The sequence below is a fragment of the Neomonachus schauinslandi genome, chromosome 4, assembly GCF_002201575.2.
Source record: "Neomonachus schauinslandi chromosome 4, ASM220157v2, whole genome shotgun sequence".
NCBI lineage: Eukaryota > Metazoa > Chordata > Mammalia > Carnivora > Phocidae > Neomonachus > Neomonachus schauinslandi.
In genome coordinates, this window is record NC_058406.1 from 7,197,848 (window position 1) to 7,224,604 (window position 26,757).

A 26,757-nucleotide genomic window follows, 5' to 3' on the forward strand; every position below is an offset into this window, starting at 1 on the left:
TTTCTTTCTTTCTTTCTTTCTTTCTTTCTTTCTTTCTTTCTTTCTTTTTTCTTTCTTTCCTTTCTTCATGAGAGAGAGAGCGAGAGAGAGGCAGCAGCAGAGGGAGAAGCAGGCTTCCCGCCTAGCAGGGAGCCCGATGCGGGACTCGATCCCAGGACCCTGGGATCGTGACCTGAGCCGAAGGCAGACGCTTAACCATCTGAGCCACCCAGGCGTCCCCTGTCCTTTTTCTTTTCCCTTACTGTGAACAGAATAAATGAACATTTGGATAGTAACACTTTGAACTTTGCTACTCTGAATGATCCACTAAATGGTCCCTGTGATATGATCCCTGTGATATTTGCTGTAGCATATTTAAATATGGACTGTTTATTTTGTTCTTTACAATTGAGAAATCCCTGGAGAACTACACTAATTTAGATCTTAATGATAATAAAGCTATAAGCAGTGATTTTTTTACTTAATCATGATGTGAAATGTATCTATTGAGGCTCTAAGATTATTTTTCTTTCTTGATTTTAAATGGTACTTGAGCTTGCCAAGATGGTCTTAACTTACTCTCCTTCCTTACAATGGTTCTTTGAGTTGAACAACAGATTTAGCTATAATCAATAATAAACTTATAAATTTATTACTAAGATTATAAGTACTAATTTGCTTATAATTTTTTTTACAAGTAAGAGGATTTATTATTGAAATTTAAGTCCTTGCTTTCTAGCTTCTTTCTTCATATATAATTGCTTAGGTGAAAAATGACTTAAGCTGGTTTATTTTGTACTTGCATTAATAATGCCTTGAAATGCATCTGTAGGCAAATTATTAAAGTAGCAGTAGGTTCTACTGTCTTGAAACCTACAACTTTGTGATAAAGCAGAATCGTTGCTCTCCCAGACACAAGTTAATGCTGAGTTCTTGGGGAAACCATTCTGATTTCATCTATTTGTAGGCCATTTGCCAGTGTTCTCTAGAGGATTCTATCAGTGGGAAATAAAATTGTATATATTTAAGGTGTACATTGTGATGTTCTGATATATGTATACATTGCAAAATGATTACCACAATCCACACTAATTAATGTATCCATCACCTCTCATAGTTACCCTTTTTTGGTGTGCACGTGGTGAAAACACTGGAGATCTGGGACGCCTGGGTGGCTCAGTCAGTTGAGCGTCTGCCTTCAGCTCAGGTCATGATCCCAGGGTCCTGGGATCGAGTCCTGCATTGGGCTCCTTGTTCAGCAGGGAGCCTGCTTCTTCCTCTGCCTGCTGCTCCCCCTGCTTGTGCTCTCTCCCTCTCTCTCTCTAATTGATAAACAACAAACAAACACTGGAGATCTATTTCTCAGCAAATTTTAAATATACAATACTTTATTATTAACTATAGTCACTATGCTGCACATTAGGTCTCCAGAACTTATTCATCTCAGGACTAACAGTTTGTATCCTTTGATCAATATCTCTCCTTTGTCCCCATCCCTACCCTCTGGTAACCACCATTCTGTTCTCTGTTACTATGAGTTTGCCTCTTTATTAGATTTTTTTAAAGATATGAGTCCATGAATTATATCCTATGAGTAATTGTAAAAGAAAAAGATGCAAAATTTAGCATTGAATTGTACACTTTAAATGGGTGAAAGGTGAACTTTATAGGGTATGAAAATTTTAATTTTTTTTTTTTGAAGATTTTGTTTATTTATTTTGACAGAGAGACACAGCGAGAGAGGGAACACAAGCAGGGGGCAGTGGGAGAGGGAGAAGCAGGCTTCCTGCTGAGCAGGGAGCCTGATGTGGGGCTCAATCCCAGGACCCTGGGATCATGACCTGAGCCGAAGGCAGACGCTTAATGACTGAGCTACCCAGGCGCCCCGAAAATTTTAAATTTTTAAAGAAATGTCAGTATTGATCATTTGCTCCTTAAAGTTTGAGCTAGATTTGTAATTGAACTAGAGAACAAATGTTTGTTTGTTTGTTTATAAACAAATTTATTTATTTATTTGAGAGAGAGCACAAGCCGGAGGGCGGGGGGAGATGGGAAGGGGCAGAGGGATAAGCAGACTCCCTGCTGGAGGCCCCAAGATGGTGACCTGAGCTAAAGTTAGACGCTTAACCGACTGAGCCACCCAGGTGCCCTGAGAACAAATGTTTATGCTCTTAAATGTCACTCATTTAAGCTATGTTGTTACTTGTGCTTCATTTTAAGAGTTACATTTCACATAGTATATAAGTAAATCTTTGCACAGGGGCCATGCTGATTTGTAGCAGTCCAGTTTTAGTATATGTGCTGCTTAAGTGAACCCACTAAATCCTGATTATTGAGCTCTTGTTTCTCTCTGCAAAAAGTATTTAATTATAACTTAGTTTGGAGGCATTTTTTGGCTGTTGGCATTGCCTCTAAAAATGCTGGTATGTATCATAAGTTCTTTTAAAAGGTAGACTTTAGGAAATCCTCGATCAGGAGCCAGAATTAATCCTAAAAAGAACTACTTTTCTCTGTGATACATTTTGCATACTGAACTATCCAGGAGAAATCCCCAGTGTCATGGGTATCTGTTGCTACTTTACTTATAGGGTTGCAAATCTTACTAAAAACTTGTAAGTAGAGAATGAGTATTAAAAGGCCATATTCATGAAATGTGAAAATCAATTTATTATATAACAAAAACAAATGGAAAGTTTTATTAATATAATGATATTAGTGTTTTTTTTTCCTTGATGACAAATCGTTTTAGAATGCCCACATCTTAAATTGGCTATAAGTTTATATTCATTGTCAAAGTCAAATAGCATTGTGTTCATTTCCCCACAGTTTTTTTTTTTTTTTAAAGATTTTATTTATTTATTTGAGAGAGAGAATGAGATAGAGAGAGAGCATGAGAGGGGGAAGGGTCAGAAAGAGAAGCAGACTCCCTGCTGAGCAGGGATCCCGATGCGGGACTCGATCCCGGGACTCCAGGATCATGACCTGAGCTGAAGGCAGTCGCTTAACCAACTGAGCCACCCAGGCGCCCCCCCCACAGTTTTTATTTTTGCGATTAGGTGAAACCTTCATTCACGTGGTATAAAATTCAAAAGGTACAAAGAATATACAGTTAAAACACTTCCTCTCATGTAGAGGACCAACCTGTTCCTCTCCCCAGAAGCGACTTGTGTTTCATTACCCTTCAGAGATAGTGTAAGCGGCAACATCTTTTTCTAAAATAGTTTTTTTACCATTTTAATTAGTGGTAAGTTATAATATTAGCTTATTTTTCAGTCTTGACTGATTTGTATGTTTTATTTATTTCTTACCCCTTCCCCCAGCAGCGTATGTTTTAAATACCTGAATAATACAGTTCATGTTTATAATTTGTAATAGTTGTTTCCTTTGAGATTTTAGCATGAAAGAATATCCGTGTAAATTAATAGGGTTTTATGTCTACTATATATATAATGGTATGTTGAGTACTAAATAGAATATCAAAAAAAAAAAAAATCAACTGACCATGTAGGAGAAGAACACTATTATAGTATGTAGTAAAATTGAAAGTTTTTCTGTAGTTCTGGATAGTTTGAGAAATAGATCTGGGTCTGCTAGATTTTCTGACTTTGCTATTTTTTTTTTATCATACAGATTAAAAGCTCATAAGAAATTATTAATGGATTACAAAAAAGGTGTTAGAGCTCATTGTTTCTAAGATCTATAGATTTCTTTTTGACCTTGTTGTTTTGGTTGTATAGAAAATACTGTCAATTTAGGGGAAAAAAGTAAAATTATCCAAATATGTTATTAACTCTGGATAAAGAATGTCAAATTTTTTCGCTTGTAGTAGGTAGCAAACTGAAGGAGAAAATAAGATCCCTAGTTGTACGCCTTTTGAGGATAGGGCCGTAAATTTTATAGTTTGTGAGGATATAAGTTCTTTTTTTAAAAATTTTTTTTAAATGTTATTTATTTATTCATGAGAGTCAGAGAGAGAGGCAGAGGCAGAGGGAGAAGCAGGCTCCCCGCCTAGCAAGGAGCCCGATGCCGGACTCGATCCCAGGACCCTGGGATCATGACCTGAGCCGAAGGCAGACGCTTAACCATCTGAGCCACCCAGGCGCCCCGAGGATATAAGTTCTATTCACCAATCTTGCTTATCTCCCACAAAAATCTCTCCAGAATTATTGGATATATTGATTTATCTTTTTATGAAATATTAATGAAGAAATGACTAGTTTTTATTCAAAGTAATAATTTGGTTATAGTAGGCCTGGGCATATTGTACTAGTCATATGAGAACCAATCTTTGGACCATGTGAAGCACAGTGCTGAACTCCCAAATGGTTTTTCATGATATTTTGTTCAAAACTGTTGTAGACAACAGACTGGGTGGCTCTGCTCTGCCTTACCCTTTCTTTTCCTTTCTCTTTTGAGAGTTTGCTCTAATGTGAGTCTATAGGAATCACAGAGTTGTATGTACTATAGGACCCTGCCTTTAAGAGGTTTAAAAGTGTGTGGTAGAAGACACAAGACCTACTGAAATAAACTCAATACAAAGTAAAAGTGATCAAAGTGATAATTGCCATAAACAAGGGTTTTTAAAAAGTGCAGAAGTGAGTTTGGCAAAGGACACATGTAAGATTTGTAGATGATAGGGCATTTCAGCTGGACCTTGTGGAGTAAGGAGGGTTTAAACTTAACATCCAGTATGTTTGGGGAAAATGTCAGAATTGCAGCTTTTTAGAACTTATCAGTGTTAGGACTAGACATGGTATTCCTGACCTTCATCTGGCTATACCACATTGCCTCTCTGCACATAGACATTTAGCAGGAGAAATTTGTGACATACATGCATACATACATTTATTTAATTCATTTATTGACTTTTTTTGAAAGTAGGCTCCATCCCCAGCGTGGGGCTTGAACTCACGACCCCAAGACCAAGACTCGTGAGCTCTACCAACTGAGCCAGCCAGGCACCCCCAGAAGTTTGTGACTCTTAAATTAACATTAGTCTACTGAAACAAAAATCCTCATTTGATGAACTAGCTTTGGGAAAAGTAGGGTTGGTTTTCTAACTGACTATTTACTTTGTTATGGCTCAGAAGTTTTGGGGTAATTTTGGGTTCTTTTGAAAGGTATTTGTTCTTGGAAAACTAATTAATTGTATGAGAGACTTTTTCCTCTAGAATTTTTGGCGGTTTCAGTTTTCAACTAATGTTTTCTTTTTCTCTTCAATTTTATGTGGCAATTTCTTAGTAATTTGACTAAAATACAATCCAAATAATTTTATATGACAGATTCTAAGCAAACTATATGCTCTGTTAGAAAGTATTAATGGCTTATTTAAAAAAAAGTTGGGCTTAATATTGGGAGAAAGCATGCATTTTGTTGCAAAAAATGAAATAAATTTGCTATAGCCACATGTGTTAGCTGTATTAAAAGACTGCTGTGCTGGCAAGCTGGCCTGGACTGTTGCTCACAGGAATTATAGCTGATTGCACATGGAATGCAATGGAATGTTCCTGCCATAAGGTCTCTTATGAAAAAGTAGAAGAGGGTGAAGAGTACTTTAGGGAACGTGCCAAATCTGAAAACTGAGTAGTAGCAGTTTTATTTAAGCACTTTCTGGTCTCAGAGAGAATATTTTCCATGGCACAGATAAATGTTACTGCCTTGACATTTTGGAGACCCAAGTGCATACAAATGGCTTTATTTAAAAATATCCCATTATATTCCAAGTTTCACCCACTTTGGAAGCTTTTTTTTTTTTTTGGTCTAATTAATCTTAAGAAGGAAAGTGGGGCAGAATTAATGGTTGAACTGCTCACATTTATGGTAAATCTGGAGACTTTGAAACTGCATGAATTCCCCTCTGAAAAACCGGAGGGTAGATAAAGCTGGTTCCGACACAGTCCTTTAGGTGATTAAATTGTAAACGTTTGCTTCGTCTTTAACCACAGGAGTCTGTCTCTAGCTGGCCCTTTGGTAAGTCTCTTTCATGTATTTATCAAATCTTCTTTTGCCCGGGGTTTTTTTGTTTTTTAGTGCCCAAATCTTAGTGGGACAGAAGGGACTCGGTTTTTTTTTTTTTCCTCCTGTTAATTACTAACATGGTACATTTTAAAAGGCTATTTCATTCACACATGTACATTTCTAAATGAAATGGTGCACATCACAACTGGTACAAAGAATGACTTCATGTCCATTAATGAAAATTTGGGATGGAGGAAGGAACAAAGTGGAGCTTTGGAAAGAAAGACTTTTGAAAGGAATTCTTTTAAATCTGAATGTGTTTTTCTAGCTGACAATCAGAATGAGGTCTCTTTAAGTCTTTTCTGGGATAAGCCATAATTAGTTAGATCAGACTCCAGGTGTAAACTCCATAACACAGCATCCAGAGTGCTTCCCAGTGTGGCTGGAGATGGAGGATAAGGCCGGTTCTTCAGCAGTATTTCTCCACCTCCATACCAGGTGCTCTAACCTTAGAGATGGACTGCTCAGTAGTTCTTAACCTACCCTTTCTCAGGATGCATTCTGTGAGCTGCATATCTCACTCATGCCCAATCATGTGTCTCTATAACCTGCTACCATTTAATCTACCACTAAAACGGCTGCTGAAGATGGGGGCATTTAGACTTTTTTTTTAGTAAGTAGGCTTCATGCAAGGGCCTTGAACTCACGACCCTGAGATCGAAGACCTGAGCTGAGATTGAGAGTCAGATGCTTAACCGACTGAGCCTCCCAGGCACCACTTGGGCATTTAAACGCTCTTAGCAGCATGATTTTTTCTTAGAGCAAAAAACTGGAATCAACCCCAGTATCCATCAACAGGGGAATGGATAAATAAATCATGGTAGATTTATATAAAATAGAATACAGCAGAGAAGAATTACTATGTGCACACACACAAATTATAAACAAACTGTAGCTATACAAGCAACTCAAAAAAGAAATCGGTGTATTTATATAGATTTCAAAGCATGCAAAGCTGTTCTCTGTATTCTTTATGCCATACAAAGACACGGGTAAAACTATGAAGAAAAGTAAGGCAATAATGACAAAATTCAGCATGCTTCAGAGATGAGACGGTGGGCAGAGAGATCTGGAAGGGTCAGACAGGGGAGCTGCAGAGGTGAGAATCCTATTCTGTAACTGTCTGGTGGGTACTTGCGGTTTTGTCCTCTTGTCACAGCTTTTACATTTTATTTAAAAAAATATATATATATGTAAGGATTTATTTATTTATTTTTAGAAAGGGAGCATGCATGTGCACGAGTCGGGGGCGGGGGGGGGGGCAGAGGGAGAGGGAGAGTCCCAAGCCGACTCTTTGCTGAGCATAGACCCCCGTGTGGGGCTTGAGCTCACGACCCTGAGATCATGACCTGAGCTGAAATCAAGAGTCAGACGCTCAACCCACTGAGCCACCCAGGTGCCCCTATAAATTATAAATTTTATGAATCTATCTACTGTTTGTATACTAAATACTTAATTTGGAAAGTATACAAAGGGAAAAAACGAAGTCCTCACCTTGCAAATAGAGCTACTATGTACCGTGCCTATTTATATCTGTGACCAGGGCTTCTCAGTGTGAGGGGCACAAGCCCATGACATTTTTCTCCTGCCCCCTCTTTCTGAATCCTTCTAGACACTTTTCATTCCTTTTTCCAAAGAGAGGCATGTTTACTCTCTAAGTGATGTACATATTGATTAAATGACACTCATTTGGTCACTGGAGTGGAAGACGGTAAGCAGCAACAAGAGCTTCTATGGCACTGGGAGAAGAGCTTAGTAAAGTCTACTGAAATCAACTTGGGTACCAGTGGCATTAAACTTTTTAAAAAATTTGAAATGAAACACTTTTCTTCTAGTCAGGAATTGGAGTTACAGCCGTGAGGGGGGTATGTGTGGGGGTGTTGCGGTTGGGGAACAGAGGTGCCCCAGAAATGATACATCTCCTCAAGAGTTGACTGAAACTGAGTTTGTCCTTTAGAATGACCTTTAGATGATTTTTGACGCTAGCCTTCTCAATGTAGCACTGTCTGCTGGCACCTGACTTTGCCGTGCACCTTTTTACACCCTGACCTTCTGCTACCCCTGTCAGCCTTTAAAGCAGCTTTTGCCTCCCTTTCCTCAGGCCCAAAACAGACTTTGTATTTTCTTCTACATCTGACACGATGACTTCTCATGTGGCGACTTACTAAGCTGACATCCTGGAATGTATCCCTGGAATGTACCTTCTTTATTTATTTATTTTTTTTGATTTTTTGATTTTTTGATTTTTTAAAAATATTTATTTATTTGACAGAGAGAGACACAGTGAGAGAGGGAACACAAGCAGGGGGAATGGGAGAGGGAGAAGCAGCCTTCCCGCGGAGCAGGGAGCCCGATGCGGGGCTCGATCCCAGGACCTTGGGATCATGACCTGAGCCGAAGGCAGATGCTTAACGACTGAGCCACCCAGGTGCCCCGTACCTTCTTTTAGATGAGATAAATTATCATTAACTTATTGAGCACATTTCTTTTAAGTATTCTTCAAGAATGTGATTGTAATGGCTATGTAGTATTGTTATATTAAAAAACCGTAATTTATTTAGCTAATCCCCTATTATCAAACAGTTGAGCTTTAAAACCACTTCTTAGGCCTGCTGTAAAGAAGAGTGTAAGCCCACACAGGTAGGGAAGGAAGGAACTGGGAAGCTGAACATGTCGAACCCAACATGTTCAAAACTGAATTCCTTATATGTCCTCTTCCAGTCCTGCTCCCCTGCACTCTCCTTCAACTCAGTGGAAATTCTGTCTTTGTGGCTGTTCGGGGCAAAAATAATGTAATTGTCCTTGACTTCTTTCCTCCCTCTGTCAGAAAGGCCTGTGGGCTCTGCCTCAGAAGATACTCAGAATCTGACCACTCTTCCCCCTACTGCCACCACCCGCACTTGCCTCCTAGCAAGTCTTTGGGCTTCAACCCTTGTTTTCTAGGACTCCCTTCTCGACAGAGCAGCTAGAACAATACTTGTAGAATGGAAATCGGATTGTTTTTTGTTTTTTTTCCCACAAAACTCTAAGATGGTTCCCATTTCACTCAGAATAAAAGCTAAAGTTTGTTCATTGACTCTCCTCTCCCTTTGTAAAGACTGTAGCCTCTTTGGTCTTTTACTTAATAGTGTATTGGGTACATTTCCCCATGTATTCTTTAAGAATGTGATTTTAGTGGCTACGTGGTCTTCTGTTGTATTTATGAAGCCTTCATTATTTAGCTTCTCTGTGATCAGACACTTGAACCTTCAGTCTTTTGTTTATTCAGTGGAAGTGTTGCTAGTGCCCACCTAGCCTAATGTCCCAGGGTTGCTGTGAGGATCGGATGGAATCAGGTATACTGCATAGGATGGTATTTGAGAAGTTACTCATTAGCTTGTTTTTTTGTGGTTAGTTTTGGTACCTAAATTGTTATTTTCAATGGGAATATAAATTTAAAGGCAGAAACAGTTGTACCTATACCCAAGTTGGAGGAGGCCTTTGGTACTGTGTATTTGTAACTGCTTTTAATTACATTTTATAATTTAAACTTCTTCAATTACCCAAAAAATCTGCCATCTAGATTCCAAAACAGTGAAGAGAAGAAGACTAGCTAAAATCTTGTAGGAAACCTAGTCCTCTTTCTGTGCCAGTTTGCATCTTATTGTTGTAGTCTTTTGAGGTTGCCTTGATTAAATCCAAACTGTACTTCATGTGGCCTTTATATATGCATTTGTTGTTTTTTTTTCCAAAAGGGAAAGCAACCATCCCAGGCTTTTCTTCCCTCCTTTTCCTTTTCCCCTTCCTACCTTCCTTCCTTCCTTCCTTCCTTCCTTCCTTCCAATTCTCAAGAGATGTTTTGGAGTTCATTTTTAAAAGTCCATGCTGATAACATGGTGCTGATTGCTCTTGGTAGTTGCCCATGGAGTGTGAAGTGCTATAATGGGAGCTAGCAAAGTCTGGAGAGCTGTTGGTGAGACCAGGAAAGGGCCTGCAGCATCTGGTTTTTGGTAGGCAGGTAGGTATTTAGATTAATTTTTGGTAGTATATTAGCAATTGCTTATCATATTAACAATTGCATAAATTTTGTCAAAATCATTTCCAGTGAGGTAAAAATAATTTTTAGTTGCATGCTTAGGGATGAATGCTCTGTACATACAGATGGTAAGAATAAGAAATATGAAATTAGGTTTTTGAGAACATCTATAAGAAATTAGATTTTTGTTATTCAGAAAGCATAGGCTGGGAGGCCACCAGGCCACCAGGCTCTCAGAGATAAATAATCACAGCAGTGTGATAACTCATGAAAGCATCAAGGAGACATCTGAATAATTGAGGGATAGGGCGGGGGAAAGGTAGGGAATGTCTGGGAAGCCTTTTTGTTTTGGCAGAACAGAAAACTGTATGGCCAGAATTAGCAGAAGCCATGTGAATGACTGAACTGCATTTACTGTTTCCCTGTGACATTGTTCTGCTCTGATACCAAGAGTTCATTTTGTAACTCTGAATAAACTTGAGGAGGCAAAATGGGTGAAGGAAGAAACAAAAGCAGCTTTTTAAATGCCTGTTAGTGGGGGAAAAAAACAAACCATGATTAGTAATTAACAACAACAAAAACAGTAATAACCACTTAAGCTCTGCCAGCCACAGTCAGGCACTTACAGATTTTAACTCATTTAGTCCGCACAGTAATCCTAGGGCAGATACTCCTATTTTCCCCATGTCACAGATGACTTGTCTGGGGTCACAGGTCTAGGCATTGGGAGACCAGAAAATGAACTTGTGCCGCCTGGCTCCAGAACCCCTCTCTTAAGCTCTGTCCAGTACGTCTTGCCTCTCAAACTAGTAGGATTTACTATTCTGTGTATAAGTACTGTCTGTGTGTAATTTGAACTTAACTGTTAGGTTAAAATTTATTTTGATGACCCTTCTTGATACAGGGTAATTATGAATAACACGGACACTATTCCTAGTTCTACCATCTTTGTGCCACTCGGACTGAGCAAGAGCTGGGCCTTCCAGAGCATCTCCCTTCCAGTCATTCAACATTTGCTTAGGGATAGTTGTTCTGTGTTTATTAGAGCTTGGGATGCCTGGCTGGCTCAGTTGGTAGAGTGTACATACAACTCTTGATCTTGGGGTTGTGAGTTCAAGCCCCATGTTGGGTGTAGAGATTACATAAAAAAAGTAAAATCTTTAAAACAAAATGTTTATTATAGCTAGCATATTTTTTTTTTTAAGATTTTTTAAATTTATTTATTTGAGAGAGAGAGCACATGAGAGGGGGGAGGGTCAGAGGGAGAAGCAGACTCTCTGCCGAGCAGGGAGCCCGATGCGGGACTCGATCCCGGGACTCCAGGATCATGACCTGAGCCGAAGGCAGTCGCCCAACCGACTGAGCCACCCAGGCGCCCCTATAGCTAGCATATTTATTTTATACCCAGTTGATGACATTGTGACATTACGGAGTTGGTAGGTTTTTTTTCCCCCCCACTGTATATTAATTTTTAATACTCTGGGATTGAGTATATAGTGAACACATATAGTACATTTATATTGTTTATAGGATTTGGAATCTAAGTTTGTTATTTTAAGTGATGAAGGAACTTTATGATTATAGTTCTTCTGCTCAATTATACTTTATGGCAATATGCTTTTATATCATTTTAATATGTTTCCAGAAATATGTTATCCTGAGAAATATGGGTTTTGGTTTAATGGTTTTGGAATAGGTGTACAAAATGGCTTTATTGTGTACAATTTTTAAAAAAACTTGGGTATAGAAGCTTTTGGAAGAGGAAGTTTGTACTGAAGATGTCACTGGGATTTTTTTTTTTTTTTAAAGATTTTATTTATTCATGAGAGACAGAGAGAGAGAGAGAGAGAGAGAGGCAGAGGGAGAAGCAGGCTCCCAAGGAGCAGGGAGCCCGATGCAGGACTCGATCCCAGGACCCTGGGATCATGACCTGAGCCGAAGGCAGACGTAACCATCTGAGCCACCCAGGCGCCCCTGTCACTGGGATTTTTAACAAGCCCCAAACATTGCTGTTAGAAAAGTTAATACAAAGTTACAGTGTTGCACAATGATAAGTTAATTGTAGTTGTGGGCAAAATCTTTCATAGTTTCCCAACAGCAGTATAATTGCTACATAGAGACTTTGAGAAATTAGATAAACAAATTCATTCTGGAGAATAAAAAGGTTTTTAAGTACAAATCTTGTTTTGACTGCCTTGTTTTCTAGGGCTTAGTAATTAAAACATTATTTCTGGGGCGCCTGGGTGGCTCAGTTGGTTAAGCGACTGCCTTCAGCTCAGGTCATGATCCCAGGGTCCTGGGATCGAGTCCCGCATCGGGCTCCCTGCTCTGCGGGGAGCCTGCTTCTCCCTCTCCCATTCCCCCTGCTTGTGTTCCCTCTCTCGCTGTGTCTCTCTCTGTCAAATAAATAAATAAAATCTTTAAAAAAAAAAACATTATTTCTGCATCTTTATGCTGAAGTAACAAAGTTGGGAAGAAGGCAAAGAAAAAAGGGGGAAAACTTGGGGGCACTTAACAGACTTTGCAAGGCCAATTTTGACTGGAAGAGTCTCTAAGAAAGAGAAGACGGTCTTATGGTTCATCAATAAACTAACAACTATAGAACATTTTGTGATAATCATTTTAAAAGCATTTCCATTTGTCTTGGATAAGTGTCTTCCGGTAAGCCTTCACATGAAAGAAGCTGTCCTGTTCTTCACTCTTCTCCAGGTCTCCGAAGGTAATGAGTGTCAACTATAGCACGAGGAATAAAATGTTTGAAGACAAAGCGGGGGGCGCCTGGGTGGCTCAGTTGGTTAAGCAACTGCCTTCGGCTCAGGTCATGATCCTGGAGTCCCGGGATCGAGTCCCGCATCGGGCTCCCTGCTTGGCAGGGAGTCTGCTTCTCCCTCTGACCCTCCTCCCTCTCATACTCTCTGTCTCTCATTCTCTCTCTCTCAAAATAAATAAATAAAATCTTTAAAAAAAAAAAAAAGACAAAGGAGGAAAGGAGTGTAGGGCATAGGGAGAGAGAAACGCAAGATCCTTTTCCCTGTGGCCTGGGAAAAGATCTAGTCAGACCTTCAGTGCTGAAGCTGCCTTTCTGATTTGTGAAGGGGACTTAAGAAAACAGCCTTGAAGCCAGATGAGATCTGGATGGTGATGGGAACCAAGGCACAGAGGTGAGGAGGAGCAGAACGAAGTTGTTCATCGGGAAGTCAGGAGATACCCAGAACAAAGACTCATTCCTCCAGGAGGGCCAGAGAAGCTTGTGGTAATCAGCATTGTCATAATAATAGGTAGCATAGCTTGACTTCCTCCATGAAACATTTCCATCTCCTCTCTTGGCTCTCGGGTCCCTGTCCTCTCCCGCTTGCCTTCCTCCCTCACAGGCCATTCTCCCTCTGTTCGTCCTCACCTCCTAGGTTGAAAGTGCACCAGGATTTTGTCTCTTTTCTTTGATCTCTCTTCTGTCTCCAGAGAAGACAGACTCCCTAGGTGATTTCATTCATGCTCAAGGCTGTAAGGGTCATGAGATGACAATGACTCCCAAATTCATTTCTCCAACCTGGACTGACCTCTCTGTAGATCTCTAGAATTGTCCACCCAGCTGCTAACCTAACCCTACTTGAAAGCCTGAGAAGTATCTTAAACTTAACATGTCCTTAATAGAACTGTTGTTTTCTCCTCCCTGTGCACCTAAGTGACCCTTCCTTCATTCGCACCCATTCTTTTTAGTTTCTCAGACCAAATATTGGAGTCATTCTGGCCATCTCTCTCTTTCTTATAGGCTGCCTGCAGTCCATCAGTAAGGCCTGTCCCTTCTGCCTTTACAGTGTGTCCTGAATCCAGTTAACTTTTTACTGTTTCTACTCTAGCCTGAGTCAGTGCTGCAGTAGCTTCTGTCTTTCTGCTTCTGCCTTTGTTCCTATACAGTAGCTGGAGTCCTGTTTGGAAATGTAAATCAGATTATGTCACCTTTGTGCTTCAAATCCTTTGTTTACTTCCTGTCACTTTTAGAATAAAACTAAAAATCCTCACCTTGGTCACAGGGCCCCACAGAATTTGGCCTGTGGCTGGCTATCTGATTAGACATCTCATCATTATTTTTTTTTTAAGATTTTATTTATTTATTAGAGCATGAGAGAAGGATGAGGGGCAGAGGGAGAAGCAGACACCCTGCTGAGCAGGGAGCCCAGTGTGGGACTTGATCCTGGGACCCTGGGATCATGACCTGAGCTGAAGGCAGATGCTTAACTGGCTGAGCCACCCAGGCACCCTACATCTCATCATCATTTATTTTTTTTCTGGCTACAGTGGTGGTCTTGCTTTTCTTTAAATGTTACTAAGGTCCCTGCTCAAATATTACCTTTTCAGAGGTGACAGTCTGCCCACCTTTAAAAAAAAAAAAAAATTTTGTTTATTTATTTATTTATTTTAGGTAGGGGAGGGACAGAGGGGGAGAGAGAGTCTGAAGCAGACTCCAAACTGAGTGCAGAGCCCTAAGCGGGGCTCAGTCTCACGACCCTCAGTACATGACCTGAGCCCAAACCAAGAGTCGGATGCTTAACCGACTACACTGCCCAGGTGCCCCAGAGGTGGCAGTCTGTTCACTTTTTTTTTTTTTTTAAAGATTTTATTTATTTATTTGACAGAGACACAGCGAGAGAGGGAACACATACAGGGGGAGTGGGAGAGGGAGAAACAAACTTCCCGTGGAGCAGGGAGCCCGATGTGGGGCTCGATCCCAGGACCCCGGGACCATGACCTCAGCCGAAGGCAGACGCCTAACGACTGAGCCACCCAGGCACCCCAGTCTGTTCACTTTTAAAAGCCACCCCTGCCGGGGTGCCTGGGTGGCTCAGTTGTTAAGAGTCTGCCTTTGGCTCAGGTCATGGTCCCAGGGTCCTGGGATCGAGCCCCACATCGGGCTCCCTGCTCAGCGGGAAGCCTGCTTGTCTCTCTCCCACTCCCCCTGCTTGTGTTCCCTCTCTCACTGTCTCTCAAATAAATAAATAAAATCTTAAAAAAAAAATAAAGCCACCACTGCTACCCCACTGTCATCTTATATCGCCTAACTCTGTCTTCCCCGAATGATACTGTCTACATTAGTTAATTATCTGACTTCCAGATTAGAATATAAGCTCCTTGAAGGTAAGAGACCAGTTTTCACTAGATACTTCGGGTCTGGGGCAATGGTAGGCACTCAAATATTTGTTAAATGAAAGAATATTTTGAACATTTGCTTTGTATTAGAATTCTTGACATGGACTAGTCATTAATCCCCACAACAATTCTATAAAGTTAGGTAATAATATTATTGTGCCCATTTTACAGATAAGAAAATTGAGGCTTAAAGAGTTTGTTATATGTCAAAGTTATAGATAGATAGGATAATACTGGATACTTGGGGTGGGGTGGTTAGATTAAAGCCGCTATAGTACTCTGTTTCCTTCATTGCTAAAATCCTTGAAAATGTCTTCTAAAAATATTTTCTATTCCTAGGTCAACTTGTATTTGATCACTGAATATTGAGTCATACTGTAAGACAAAATTCAGTTTTGGATCAAGAGACACAGTGTTTTTGTTACAGGAATGGACCTTTCTCTCTCCCTGCCCCCACAAATGCTACATAGTGGAACTCATGGGTTTCTGATGCCAAGTACAGTTCTCATGGGAGTCATTCTATAAATGGCAAGCAAAATTTCCCAAACATTCTGCAGTGGCTGCTGTGTTCTGTGTAATTGGTCTCTACACTTCCACTCATGCCTTCCTCCAGTCCACTCTCCATACTGTAGTCTGTAAATGTAATCAAGTCATTCCAGTGGCTTCTCATTGCCCAGGGGTTCACCAACTCTTTGAGGTCCATTGGTGATTTGGCCCTGAGATTTTAGTGCTTTTCTAATTCTTTGTTGTTTCTTGTACTTGAGCCACAGCTGCCAAACCAGTATCTGGATGCCACATATGTCTTTTTGCCCAAGGGCTTCCTTCCTTTCTTGGGAAGCATACTGCCCAGTGGTTTGGAGCCTTGGGAGCCACATCTTCCAAAGTTTAGTCCAGCCTCTGGCCTTGGGCAGGTGCCTTCTTTGGTGCCTCAAATGTAAAATGGAGGTGATAATAGTTACCTACCTCATAAGGTTATTATAAGGACTAAGTGAGTGAATACATGTAATGCTTTAGCACAGTGCTTGGAACATAGTAAGCATTTAATAAGTGTTAGCTGTGGTTATCTCTCCACTTTCCCTAGCTGTCTCCTATTTATCCTCAGCCCAGCCTTTTCTGTTTTATCAAATCAGAGTTTACTGACTCAAAAATCATCTCTCTTAAAAGTTTATTTTTATACATACCTGTTTCTGTGTTCTTCTAGGACTCCATGCTTAATCTAGAATGGCTCTTATCATAATTTGAAAGTGTTTATTTATTTCGTGTGATTATATGTCTGTCTCCTCCATTGGCTATTAGCTCTAGAAGGGCAGAAATAACTTGTTTGCTTGCCATTGTATCTCCAGCACATTGTCTGGCACATAATTTGTGCTTAATAAATGTGCCCAATGAATGAAAGGGTGTTTAACTTTTCCTTTCTTAAAATAGGATCTTGGGATATTTTGCAGTAGTGCTGCTGCTGCTTTTTTGGCGGGGGGGGGGGGGGGGGTGGGCAGAGGGAGAGAGAATCTTAAGCAGACTCCATGCCCAGTACGGAGCCCAACGTGGGGCTTGATCTCACGACAATGAGATCATGACCTGAGCCAAAATCAAGAGTTGGACGCTTAACCAACTGAGCCACCCAGGTGCCCCAATTACGCTTTTTTTGAGAAAGATGAATGTTAGCATGGAAGCTAGCACTATTTCCAACTTGGGAGACTTGGAAAACTGAGCACAGTGAGTACAAGTACAGAAGGCAAAGGGACAGGGACTGTTGGAAGACAGGCAGAAAGGCCAGGAAAATGGACTTGTTCGGTTGGATGCCATCTAACAAAGTGTTTTTGTTGAAGATCTTTGCACCATCCTGGGTACAGTGTATTCAGCAGTGGCTCAACCAGTGCTTATTGAGTCCCTGCACCTCACCCTTGTAACTGAATGTGTGTTTCAGAGGAACTGCTTGGGAAGATGAATGCTGAGAATATTAGCCTTTATTTATGTCTGTTGGTGTTTACATATGGCACTGCCTCTTGGGTGTGTGTCTTGAGTGTGAGGACAAGAATCTGTTTCACACCCACACAAGAATCCTTATGCAGGTCAAGCTTGTCATATCTAGAACACTGGAGAAAATTTTACAGCAATAAATTTGGGTGGTAAGGTACGTCTTCTGATCTGAGATTCCATATTTCCTGTGAAATGCATACTATAAGAGACAGTTCTAAAGACCTGGGGAGGAAGGGGGATTTCCAATACCTACCCCACTGTCTGCTTCCCATTATATTTTCCTTTACCCTTGTCTTTCCTGGTGACCCCCATCAGCACATCTTCCTATTTGAAACCTGGTCATCTTTCCTTCTGTCCCCTGTTTACCCATTCCTGCTGTTTCCTAGAAGTTGTATTTCTACTCCTGAAATAGAAATTTAGATTCCTCCTCTCCCAGAGATGAACTTTCTTGCCAGAAGTTGCGTAAGTTGGCTGCTCAGGGAGAAAAGACTGAGGAAGCGAGTTGTGTTGGGAGAGCTCTGTACCAGTTCACAAATAAACATCACCTACTTATGAAGTCAATACTGAGTGATGCAGAAAGAGAAGTCATGGTTTCCAGCTACAAAGAAGTAACAATCTGTAAGGAAAGATAAAACTAACATAGTCATTGGTTCTTTGGGTATATATTGAGTATTTACTATGTGGCACGAGCTCTCCTTGGAGCTGGGATACAGCAGTAGATGAAACAGAATTTCTCGTGTCATGGAACCTATATTCCAGTGACTCACATGACAAGTCAGGTAGTCAGGAGTGCGTGAAGACAAAGCAGGGTAAGCAGGTGGAGAGTGAAGGCATGCTGTTTAAGTAGGATGGTCAGAAAAGGACCATCTGATATGGTGATGTTTGAGCAGAGACCTGTATGAAGGTAGGGAGGGGGCTGTTCAGATACCTGAGAGAGTAGCATTCCTGGTAGGGCCAAAGTACAAAGGCCCCGAAATGAGAGTGTATATCTTCAATGAGAAGGGCAGCGGGGCTGGAGTAGGGGGTGAATCACTCCAGTAACTGGGCAGTAGGTCAGAGAGGGAGTAGAGTTTTCTTCAGTGTATGTTAGGAAGCTATTGGAATGTTCATCAGAGGCATGACGTGGATATGATCTGGGTTAGTGTGAGAAAAGGACCAGTGTTTGCAGTGTGGAGATAAGACTCTCCAGGGGCCCAGGGGGAAGCCGGGAGCCCAGTAAGGAGTTACTGTCATCTTCCAGGTGAGAGAGGTGGTGGCTTGGACTAGGATGGAAATGAAGGTGGTGGTGAGAAGCCATGGGATTCTAGATTCATTTTGAAAGTAGAGCTGACAGGATAGATCATATGTGGGGTGTGAGAAAAGAAAGTTAGAGATGACTCTTAAGATCATCTGTGAAAAGTTACTTGTGGAGATGGGTCCAGGTCTGGAGTATACTTTGTGTCCAGAGAAGTCTCAATAGGAGGGGAAGCCTCAGGTGTGGAAATTGCTTAAAAGGGGCCTTGAAAAGTGGCATGAAAGGTGATTTTATAGGAAATAAAGCAATATGAGGGGTACAGCACTTAAAATAGTTATGTTCTGACTCCAGTCCTCAAAATACGCTTGGAGTCCATTCGTTGGAAAAAGTGATTTATCGTAAACAAAGCCTGCACACTGATGACACGTGACCCTGGGAGGCATGCTGCGTTTATAACAGCTTTTATGTTGGTGAAAATAGTTTCTATGTTGAAGATATTCATTAATTACTGTTATTTCATTCTTATGTGCTTTCCTAGCTCAGTTGATTTTGATACAGAGAACCGTTGTATTAAATATTGCCTAATCTTGTGGTTATTCTCTCCATATTCTTTCTGTGAAAGTTGATGAACTGATATTTTATGTGTATATTGCATAGGTATGCACTGTTTTTATTTTTCTTTTTATGCTGAAAATGGTATAGGATTTAATGAAATTAAAATTGTACATGACAAAAGAAGGACATGCATCTGAGTGCCTATTTGGTGTAGGGCATTGTAGAGGATCCACAAGACATGGTCCATATACTGAAGGGATTTATAATGTGGTAGGAACATCAGAGATGTGGTGACACAGCTGTAGGACCCCATTGTAGTACTTTGATTCTTGCCATGAAATAGAATTCTTTTTTTTTTTTTTTTTTTAAATTTATCTTTTTTTTTAAGATTTTATTTATTTATTAGAGAGCGAGTGAGAGAGAAACAGCACGAGAGAGGAGAGAGTCAGAGGGAGAAGCAGGCTCCCCGCCGAGCCGGGAGCCCGATGTGGGACTCGATCCCAGGACCCTGGGATCATGACCTGAGCCGAAGGCAGTCGCTTAACCAACTGAGCCACCCAGGCGCCCCTGAAATAGAATTCTTATTTTATCAGTTAGTGGATGAACTTTCCTCACTTTGGTTTAAGGACCATGGAATAGGGTTAACATATCCACCAAAACACTGAGAGAGTTAAAAACAAGATAAAATACCTATTTTTGAAAATTAGCATTTGTGTAGTGCTTTACTCATTTAATCCTGTGAACTAGGTATTATCTCAGTTTTAGAGAGGACTCAAAGTGCAGCGATACCCAAGGTGACAAAAAATCCTAAATATATTTATTAAGTGTTCATCATATGTTTAGAATATTAACATATTCTAAATGGTCTTCTGATCCAAATCCCATGCCCTTTCCATTACAAGTACTGTGTCCCTCTCCCCCCTTTTATTCATAGTTGGAAACATCCTGTTTCTTTTTTTTTTTTTTTTAAGATTTTATTTGTTTTTTGACAGAGAGAGAGACAGCGAGAGAGGGAACACAAGCAGGGGGAGTGGGAGAGGGAGAAGCAGGCTTCCCGCTGAGCAGGGAGCCCGATGTGGGGCTCGATCCCCGGACCCTGGGATCATGACCTGAGCTGAAGGCAGACGCTTAATGACTGAGCCACCCAGGTGCCCCGGAAACATCCTGTTTCTTAGTTGGGTTAAAGGAAGTAAGTTAGATCTCAACTGTTACTAATTCAGAAAGAGAAAACCTTTGGCACATTAGAAAACATTAGTTCGTTGTCCTTGGAAATAATGGCGGAGTTCATGGGCTTCTGATGAGGTGAAGGGCTGTTACTGATATTTTATTTTTATAACTGTTTTCGTTTGCAGAGTTGGGAAGTTTCAAAATGTTTTATTAGTAAACTTTTCATATATTCAAGATAGTACAATGCATATATAAATAGAAAGAATTATATAAAAGAAACTATCTTATTAAATAGTCCTCAGCTAACATATAGAAATTATCCCTGCTTTTTGGGGCTTACACTACCCCCTCAAACAGGTAACAACGGTATTGAGTTTTACATTGTTCTAAGGTGTTTTCTGTAAATATCTTTCATTTAGGAATTAAAATCTTTTAAATATTGTGGGTAAGTTTCATCTTGTTTGACATAACTATTACGAAAATAGCTCTTCAGAATTATATTTTGATTTACTTATTTATGTTAAAATAAAAAAGGGTTTTGTGTACATACAGGCAGTTACTTAAAAGGCAGCTTGGTTTCAGATCTGTAAGTTAGGAGACGATTAGATTCAGAAGTTGCAAAGATCTGGAAGGAGGGAATCTTGAGGAAGAGGAAAAGGATTTCCTGTGAATCAAGAAAATTGCTCGCTGGTGTAGTGTTTCTGCTTCTTAGTACTAGGAAAAAGAGAACAAAGAGGTGGGATCTGAAAACTAGCCTTTCTTAAGTTGTTCTTGGCAAAATTGGTACCACCAGTGAGTAGCTAAAAGAGTGAGTGAAGGGGGCGCCTGAGTGGCTCAGTCGTTAAGCGTCTGCCTTCGGCTCAGGTCATGATCCCAGGGTCCCGGGATCGAGCCCTGCATCGGACTCCCTGCTCTGCTGGAAGCCTGCTTCTCCCTCTCCCACTCCCTCTGCTTGTGTTCCCTCTTTCGCTGTCTCTCTCTGTCAAATAAATAAATAAAATCTTTTAAAAAAAAGAAAAAAGAGTGAGTGAAGTATGGCTTTAAAGTTTTATGACAGCAAATTTCCTAGAGGTTAGAAAGTGTTTATATTAACTAGTTTTTGAGTAGTGAAGACTACTTTAGGGGTCATATCTGATGTCTTGTCATTGTCTTTATCGCTGAGCCACTGAAACCTGAATCTGGTGCATGTAGCATGACACTAATTTCCATTTGCTTGGTAGAGTTTGTGTGTAGTCTTTCATCTTTTAGGAATTGTAGTCCTCATAGTTCTTAGTTTTAAATGGGTAAGGAGAGTTTTAAACAATGCCTGTGCTGTAATTTTAGGGGGCTGGTCATATACATGTGCGTACATGCACACATATGTATGCATATGCATAAAAATGCCTTACTGTGTTTGCCTTGGCAGTCGCTACATACATACAGGTATACATACATATTCTCTACCTGCATATAGGTAGAGAGTAAGCCTATAGATGATGGGTGTCTTGGCTAAGAGTGGGGACTCTGGAGTTAAACTGTCCAAGTCCACATCCTGGATTGCCACTGGCTAGCTCTGTAGCCTTGGTTTAAGTTACTTAACCTCTTTGTGATGGTATCTCTGTCTATACAATGGCGGTAATAAAACCTCTGTCTGCCTTAGTGGTAGGGAGGATCAGTACACAGGAAGTTCTTAGAGCTCAGTGCTTATTTATAGTGCTTATAGTGCTCCACGAATGTTGGCTATTATTTAAATCTTGTCCCTAGTGCCTTTTGGTTAGAAGCACACTTCATTGCTTAGGTTGCCGTTTGTGTGTGGGGAGATGTTCTTTCTAGAACCACATCTCCTTGTCACATGATTATGTGCAGTGCAAGCCTTATTCATACTGTCAGCAGTTGAGATTTGAACGTAAGTGTGTGGCCATACCCGCTGGAATCCAGCAAGAGAGAGAACTAAGCACCATAGCAACTGTTGCTATTTGTGTCCTGAGCAGCAGCTGCCCTGGACAGATTTATTTTTTAATCCTGATCTCACTGATAGCCTGGGATGTGGCCGTGCCTTAGAGAAGTGGATTGGTTGAGATGTCTGGTCTTTGAGGAGATTTCATGACTACATGTTATAAAGATTCTATTCCATGTGAAATATGAGGCACTAAAGCTTTGTGTGTATGAGAAAGGAAGAGAGGCCAAGCCTCAGTGTTCAGACAGTCCCTGAAGTATAGTGTGATTGGATTAATCACACAAGAAATACTTTCAGTAGGAACAGTAAGGCTTCATGCTTTTCAGTCAAAGAGTAATTTTGGGACGCCTGGGTGGCTCAGTTGTTTAAGCGACTGCCTTCGGCTCAGGTCATGATCCTGGAGTCCCGGGATCGAGTCCCGCATTGGGCTCCCTGCTCAGCGGGGAGTCTGCTTCTCCTTCTGACTCTCCCCCTCTCATGCTCTCTATCACTATCTCTCTCAATAAATAAATAAAAATCTTAAAAAAAAAAAAAAAGTAGTTTTGCTGTCTAGGGGCGCCTGGGTGGCTCATTTGGTTGAGCGTTGACTTTGGCTCAGGTCATGATCTCAGGGTCCTGGGATCGAGCCCAAGTCAGACTCCCTGCTCAGGGAGGAGTCTGCGTCTCCCTCTTCCTCTGCCCTTCCCCCCTCCTCGAACTCATGTGTGCTTTCTCTCTCAAATAAATAAATAAAATCTTTAAAGAAAAAGTAATTTTGTTTCCTACAACACTGCAGATGATTTGTGGTCTGTGATTCCACTGTGTACATGCATAATACACTTATGTATGTGTATACATACATATATATAACATGTTATTATCAAATGTGGATTTCAGAAATAAGACTGTCTTTCCGATGAATACTTAGTTATCAAATGCTTTTCTGGGTGCCTGGGTGGCTCAGTCGTTAGGCGTTTGCCTTCGGCTCAGGTCATGATCCCAGGGTCCTGGGATCGAGTCCCACATCGGGCTTCCTGCTCGGTGGGAGGCCTGCTTCTCCCTCTCCCACTCCCCCTGCTTATGTTCCCTCTCTTGCCGTCTCTCTCTCTGTCAAATAAATAAATAAAATCTTTAAAAAAAAATGCTTTTCTAAAGTAGATAATATTTAAAAAGGGTTTATTTCAGGTAGTAGTTGTATTCAGTAATTTTCTAATTTTTATTTCTAATGTATTGAAATATTTATGCAAATAGTTATGTGTGGCCTGTTTCTGACTTTTGGCTGCTTATTTACGTATGGTTCAGCCATAAAATATTTACTGAGCACCTGCTATGTACCAAACTGTGTTCTGAATCCTAGTGGTACCCAGTGAATACTGATGGTCTGATTCTTTTAAGTTTTATATACAGATCCTGCCTTTTAAAAGTGTGATTATTTTTATTTTTCGATTACCTTCTTCAGATTCAGTGGTATGAATTGACTGATTTGGATGTTTTGAACTTACAACATAACATCATGTTGAACTAAAGAACATGTAACCGAGTGACTTATAAAATCAAATCATTTTTATTCTCTAGGTATTATTAACCCAAAGAACCCAAAGGAAGCTCCAAAGTCCTTTAGTTTCGACTACTCCTACTGGTCTCACACCTCGGTGAGTATACTTATGGTGCAGTAAAATAGAACAATGCAGGTTGTGAACAGTTTTGAAAGAGCTTGAAGGTCCAGATGGAGTACAGAGATGACCAACACCTAGGAAAATGGTGAGAGCAAGGCCCTTTGCAGTATCCTGCTTAGTAGAGGACCCCAAATCTTGTTGGCTTCTAGGGATTGTTCCTGAACTACAGTTTGCATATGCTTCTCTTCATTATGTGTTTTTAGTTTTTTGGGTTTTTTTTTTCTGTTTTGTGCTGGAGTAGGAGAGGTTTTAAACTACTGACAGAGCCTGATGGCCAACAAAAGGGCCAGTGAAGGGGGTTGGACAACATTTGTCACTGAAAGCTAGGTGTACTGAGAAATAGCTATACTACCTGGAGTGAGTACAGGGAAGTATTTTTATATGTGGACTTGACCTCTGAGCTTTTAGTACCATTTTCCATTTAAGAAAATTTTCTTGCACATTTCTGTGAATGGAAGAGTGATACTTTTAAGGTTATGGAAAGTGACATGTAATCAAGTGAGATAATTTCATGTAGCTATTTTTATGTATGGCTGAGCTGGATGACTGTGTGTGTGTGTTTAATAAGAGAAAAATAAGCTATGTGTAGGAGGGACTTAAAAATTTTATAATATATTTTAATAATTGTTGAGATTCCAAACACTTGAATTTATTATAGCAGTAATCAAATAAGCGTAGGAAAGTATACGAATAAAATGTCATTTATTTCTTTTAATTTTACAGCCTGAAGATCCCTGTTTTGCATCTCAAAACCGTGTGTACAATGACATTGGAAAGGAAATGCTCTTACATGCCTTTGAGGGATATAATGTCTGTATTTTTGCCTATGGGCAGACTGGTGCTGGGAAATCTTATACAATGATGGGTAAACAAGAAGAAAGCCAGGCTGGCATCATTCCACAGGTAAGAAAACAAAAAACAACAAAAGACCTCTGTTTAATATTACTCTTAGTCTTTGATTGCTGTAACAGTTATTTTTATTTAGCAAAGATTTATTCAGGGACTATCATATGCAAGGCACAAAACCAAATCACTTGTTCCTTTCCCTCAAAGGAGCTAATAGTATGACGTGTATACATGTCTGTCTTTAAAGATGGGGAAGTTCGCATTCTGTAAAGGTTTTGCTGTATACCCTTGTCTGGGTATTTTATCTTTTGAACAGTGTTACCAGCTTCTTAAAAAAAAATGGTAGTATATAGCAGGCTTTGTTCTGAATCCTGGGGACGCCTGATCGGTGTTGTTGGTCAAATTTTTTTTCCCATGTCCCATATATAGTTCATTTTTTAAGCGTGTGATTATTTTTTAGTTTTTTGGTTGCCTTATCAGAGATACTTTCCTTTTATCTTAATAATTTAATACTATCATGTTAAGCTTGAACAGTCTGAGAATTCTTTTTTTTTTTTTTTTTAAGATTTTATTTATTTGACAGAGACAGTGGGAGAGGGAACACAAGCAGTGGGGAGTGGGAGAGGGAGAAGCAGGCTTCCCACTGAGCAGGGAGCCCTATGCGGGGCTCAATCCCTGGATCCTGGGATCATGACCTGAGCCAAAGGCAGACACTTAATGACTGAGCCACCCAGGCGCCCCAGTCTGAGAATTCTTAAGAGCAGTGTGTTTTAACCTTGTGTTGTTTCGAATGGAGAAGGGTTGTGACATAGGTATTTAGAAGGAACTTCCCTCATTAATAACAGAAATGTGGTTTGCTTTTATTGATGATATTTGGAATTAATTTTAAAGTGTTTTTTGTTGTTTGTTTGTTTTCTTACTATAGGCCTAGTGTGACCTCTCTGTATTCTGAGATACATAAGAGAGCAATAGCTGGGGCGCCTGGGTGGCTCAGTCGTTAAGCGTCTGCCTTTGGCTCAGGTCATGATCCCAGGATCCTGGGATCGAGCCCCACATAGGGCTCTCTGCTCGGCGGGAAGCCTGCTTCTCCCTCTCCCACTGCCCCCTGCTTGTGTTCCCTCTCTCGCTGTCTCTCTCTCTCTGTCAAATAAATAAATAAAATCTTTAAAGAAAAAAAAAAGAGAGAGCAATAGCTACTTTTTCTTTCTTTTTTTTTTTTTTTAAAGATTTTATTTATTTATTTGAGAGAGAGAATGAGAGACAGAGAGCACGAGAGGGGAGAGGGTCAGAGAGAGAAGCAGATTCCCTGCCAAGCAGGGAGCCCGATGCGGGACTCGATCCTGGGACTCCAGGATCATGACCTGAGCCGAAGGCAGTCGCTTAACCAACTGAGCCACCCAGGCGCCCAATAGCTACTTTTTCTATCGGATTATTGGACTATAATTTTAAATTCAGCTGTATAATTGAAATGCTTAACTATCAGTAAAAATTAAGAATTTTTCAGAAAAAATCGAATATACTAGCATATTTTCTTCTGTAAAAAATATATGTCAATGTTAAGACATATACTTGGGAATTGTCCTTGTATATATATAGGAATAGCAATAATTATAATAATAATTAGAGAAAATACTGTGTAACATTCACCATGTGCAAGCACTGGTCTAAGTGTTTTACAGATATTTGCTCAGCTAATCCTCCTAGTTTGATCCTAAGAAGTAGATGCAGTTGTTACCTTTATTTTATTTTATTTTATTATTTTATTTTTTTCCCTCATTTTAAAGATGAGGAAACTGAGGCACAGAGAGGTCATGTCACTTGCCCAAGGGAGTGGCAGAGCCAGAATCCAAATGCAGGCAAGGTGGTTCTGAAGGCTTTGCTTTTACAACTATATAATACTTCTTTAGGAATGAAACAATTTTTTGTAGATTATAGCAAGTTATACTAAACAGTCCTTTTATTCCATCATCACACTTAGTTTCTCCTTCCTTCTCCTTTAATTTGTTTTTGTGTAATTACATATATATCTCTTTTCTGGTAGAATTTTGGAACATTTTATTTTAATGCAAAAGCATTAATTTTTGAAAATGGGATTATCATTTAGAAACTGCCATTTATAATAAATTTTAAATTCTATTTAGACTTATAGAGAATCACATACAGTTCATTTTCCAAATCTGTATTGATTGCCTAAACATTAAATGTATACCAAATGAAAATTCAACAGCAT

The 26,757-nt window shown here is 40.1% G+C and overlaps 1 protein-coding gene across 1 annotated transcript in view; it reads left to right on the forward strand.

The window, feature by feature from the left end:
- The window catches only part of KIF1B (kinesin family member 1B), a 138,950-nt gene that overhangs the window by 15,007 nt on the left and 97,186 nt on the right, over nt 1–26,757 (forward strand). The window contains exons 3-4 of the mRNA XM_044914382.1: nt 23,581–23,657; nt 24,405–24,584. Of these exons, the coding sequence (XP_044770317.1) occupies nt 23,581–23,657; nt 24,405–24,584 (257 nt within the window). The remainder of the gene's footprint in view (nt 1–23,580; nt 23,658–24,404; nt 24,585–26,757) is intronic.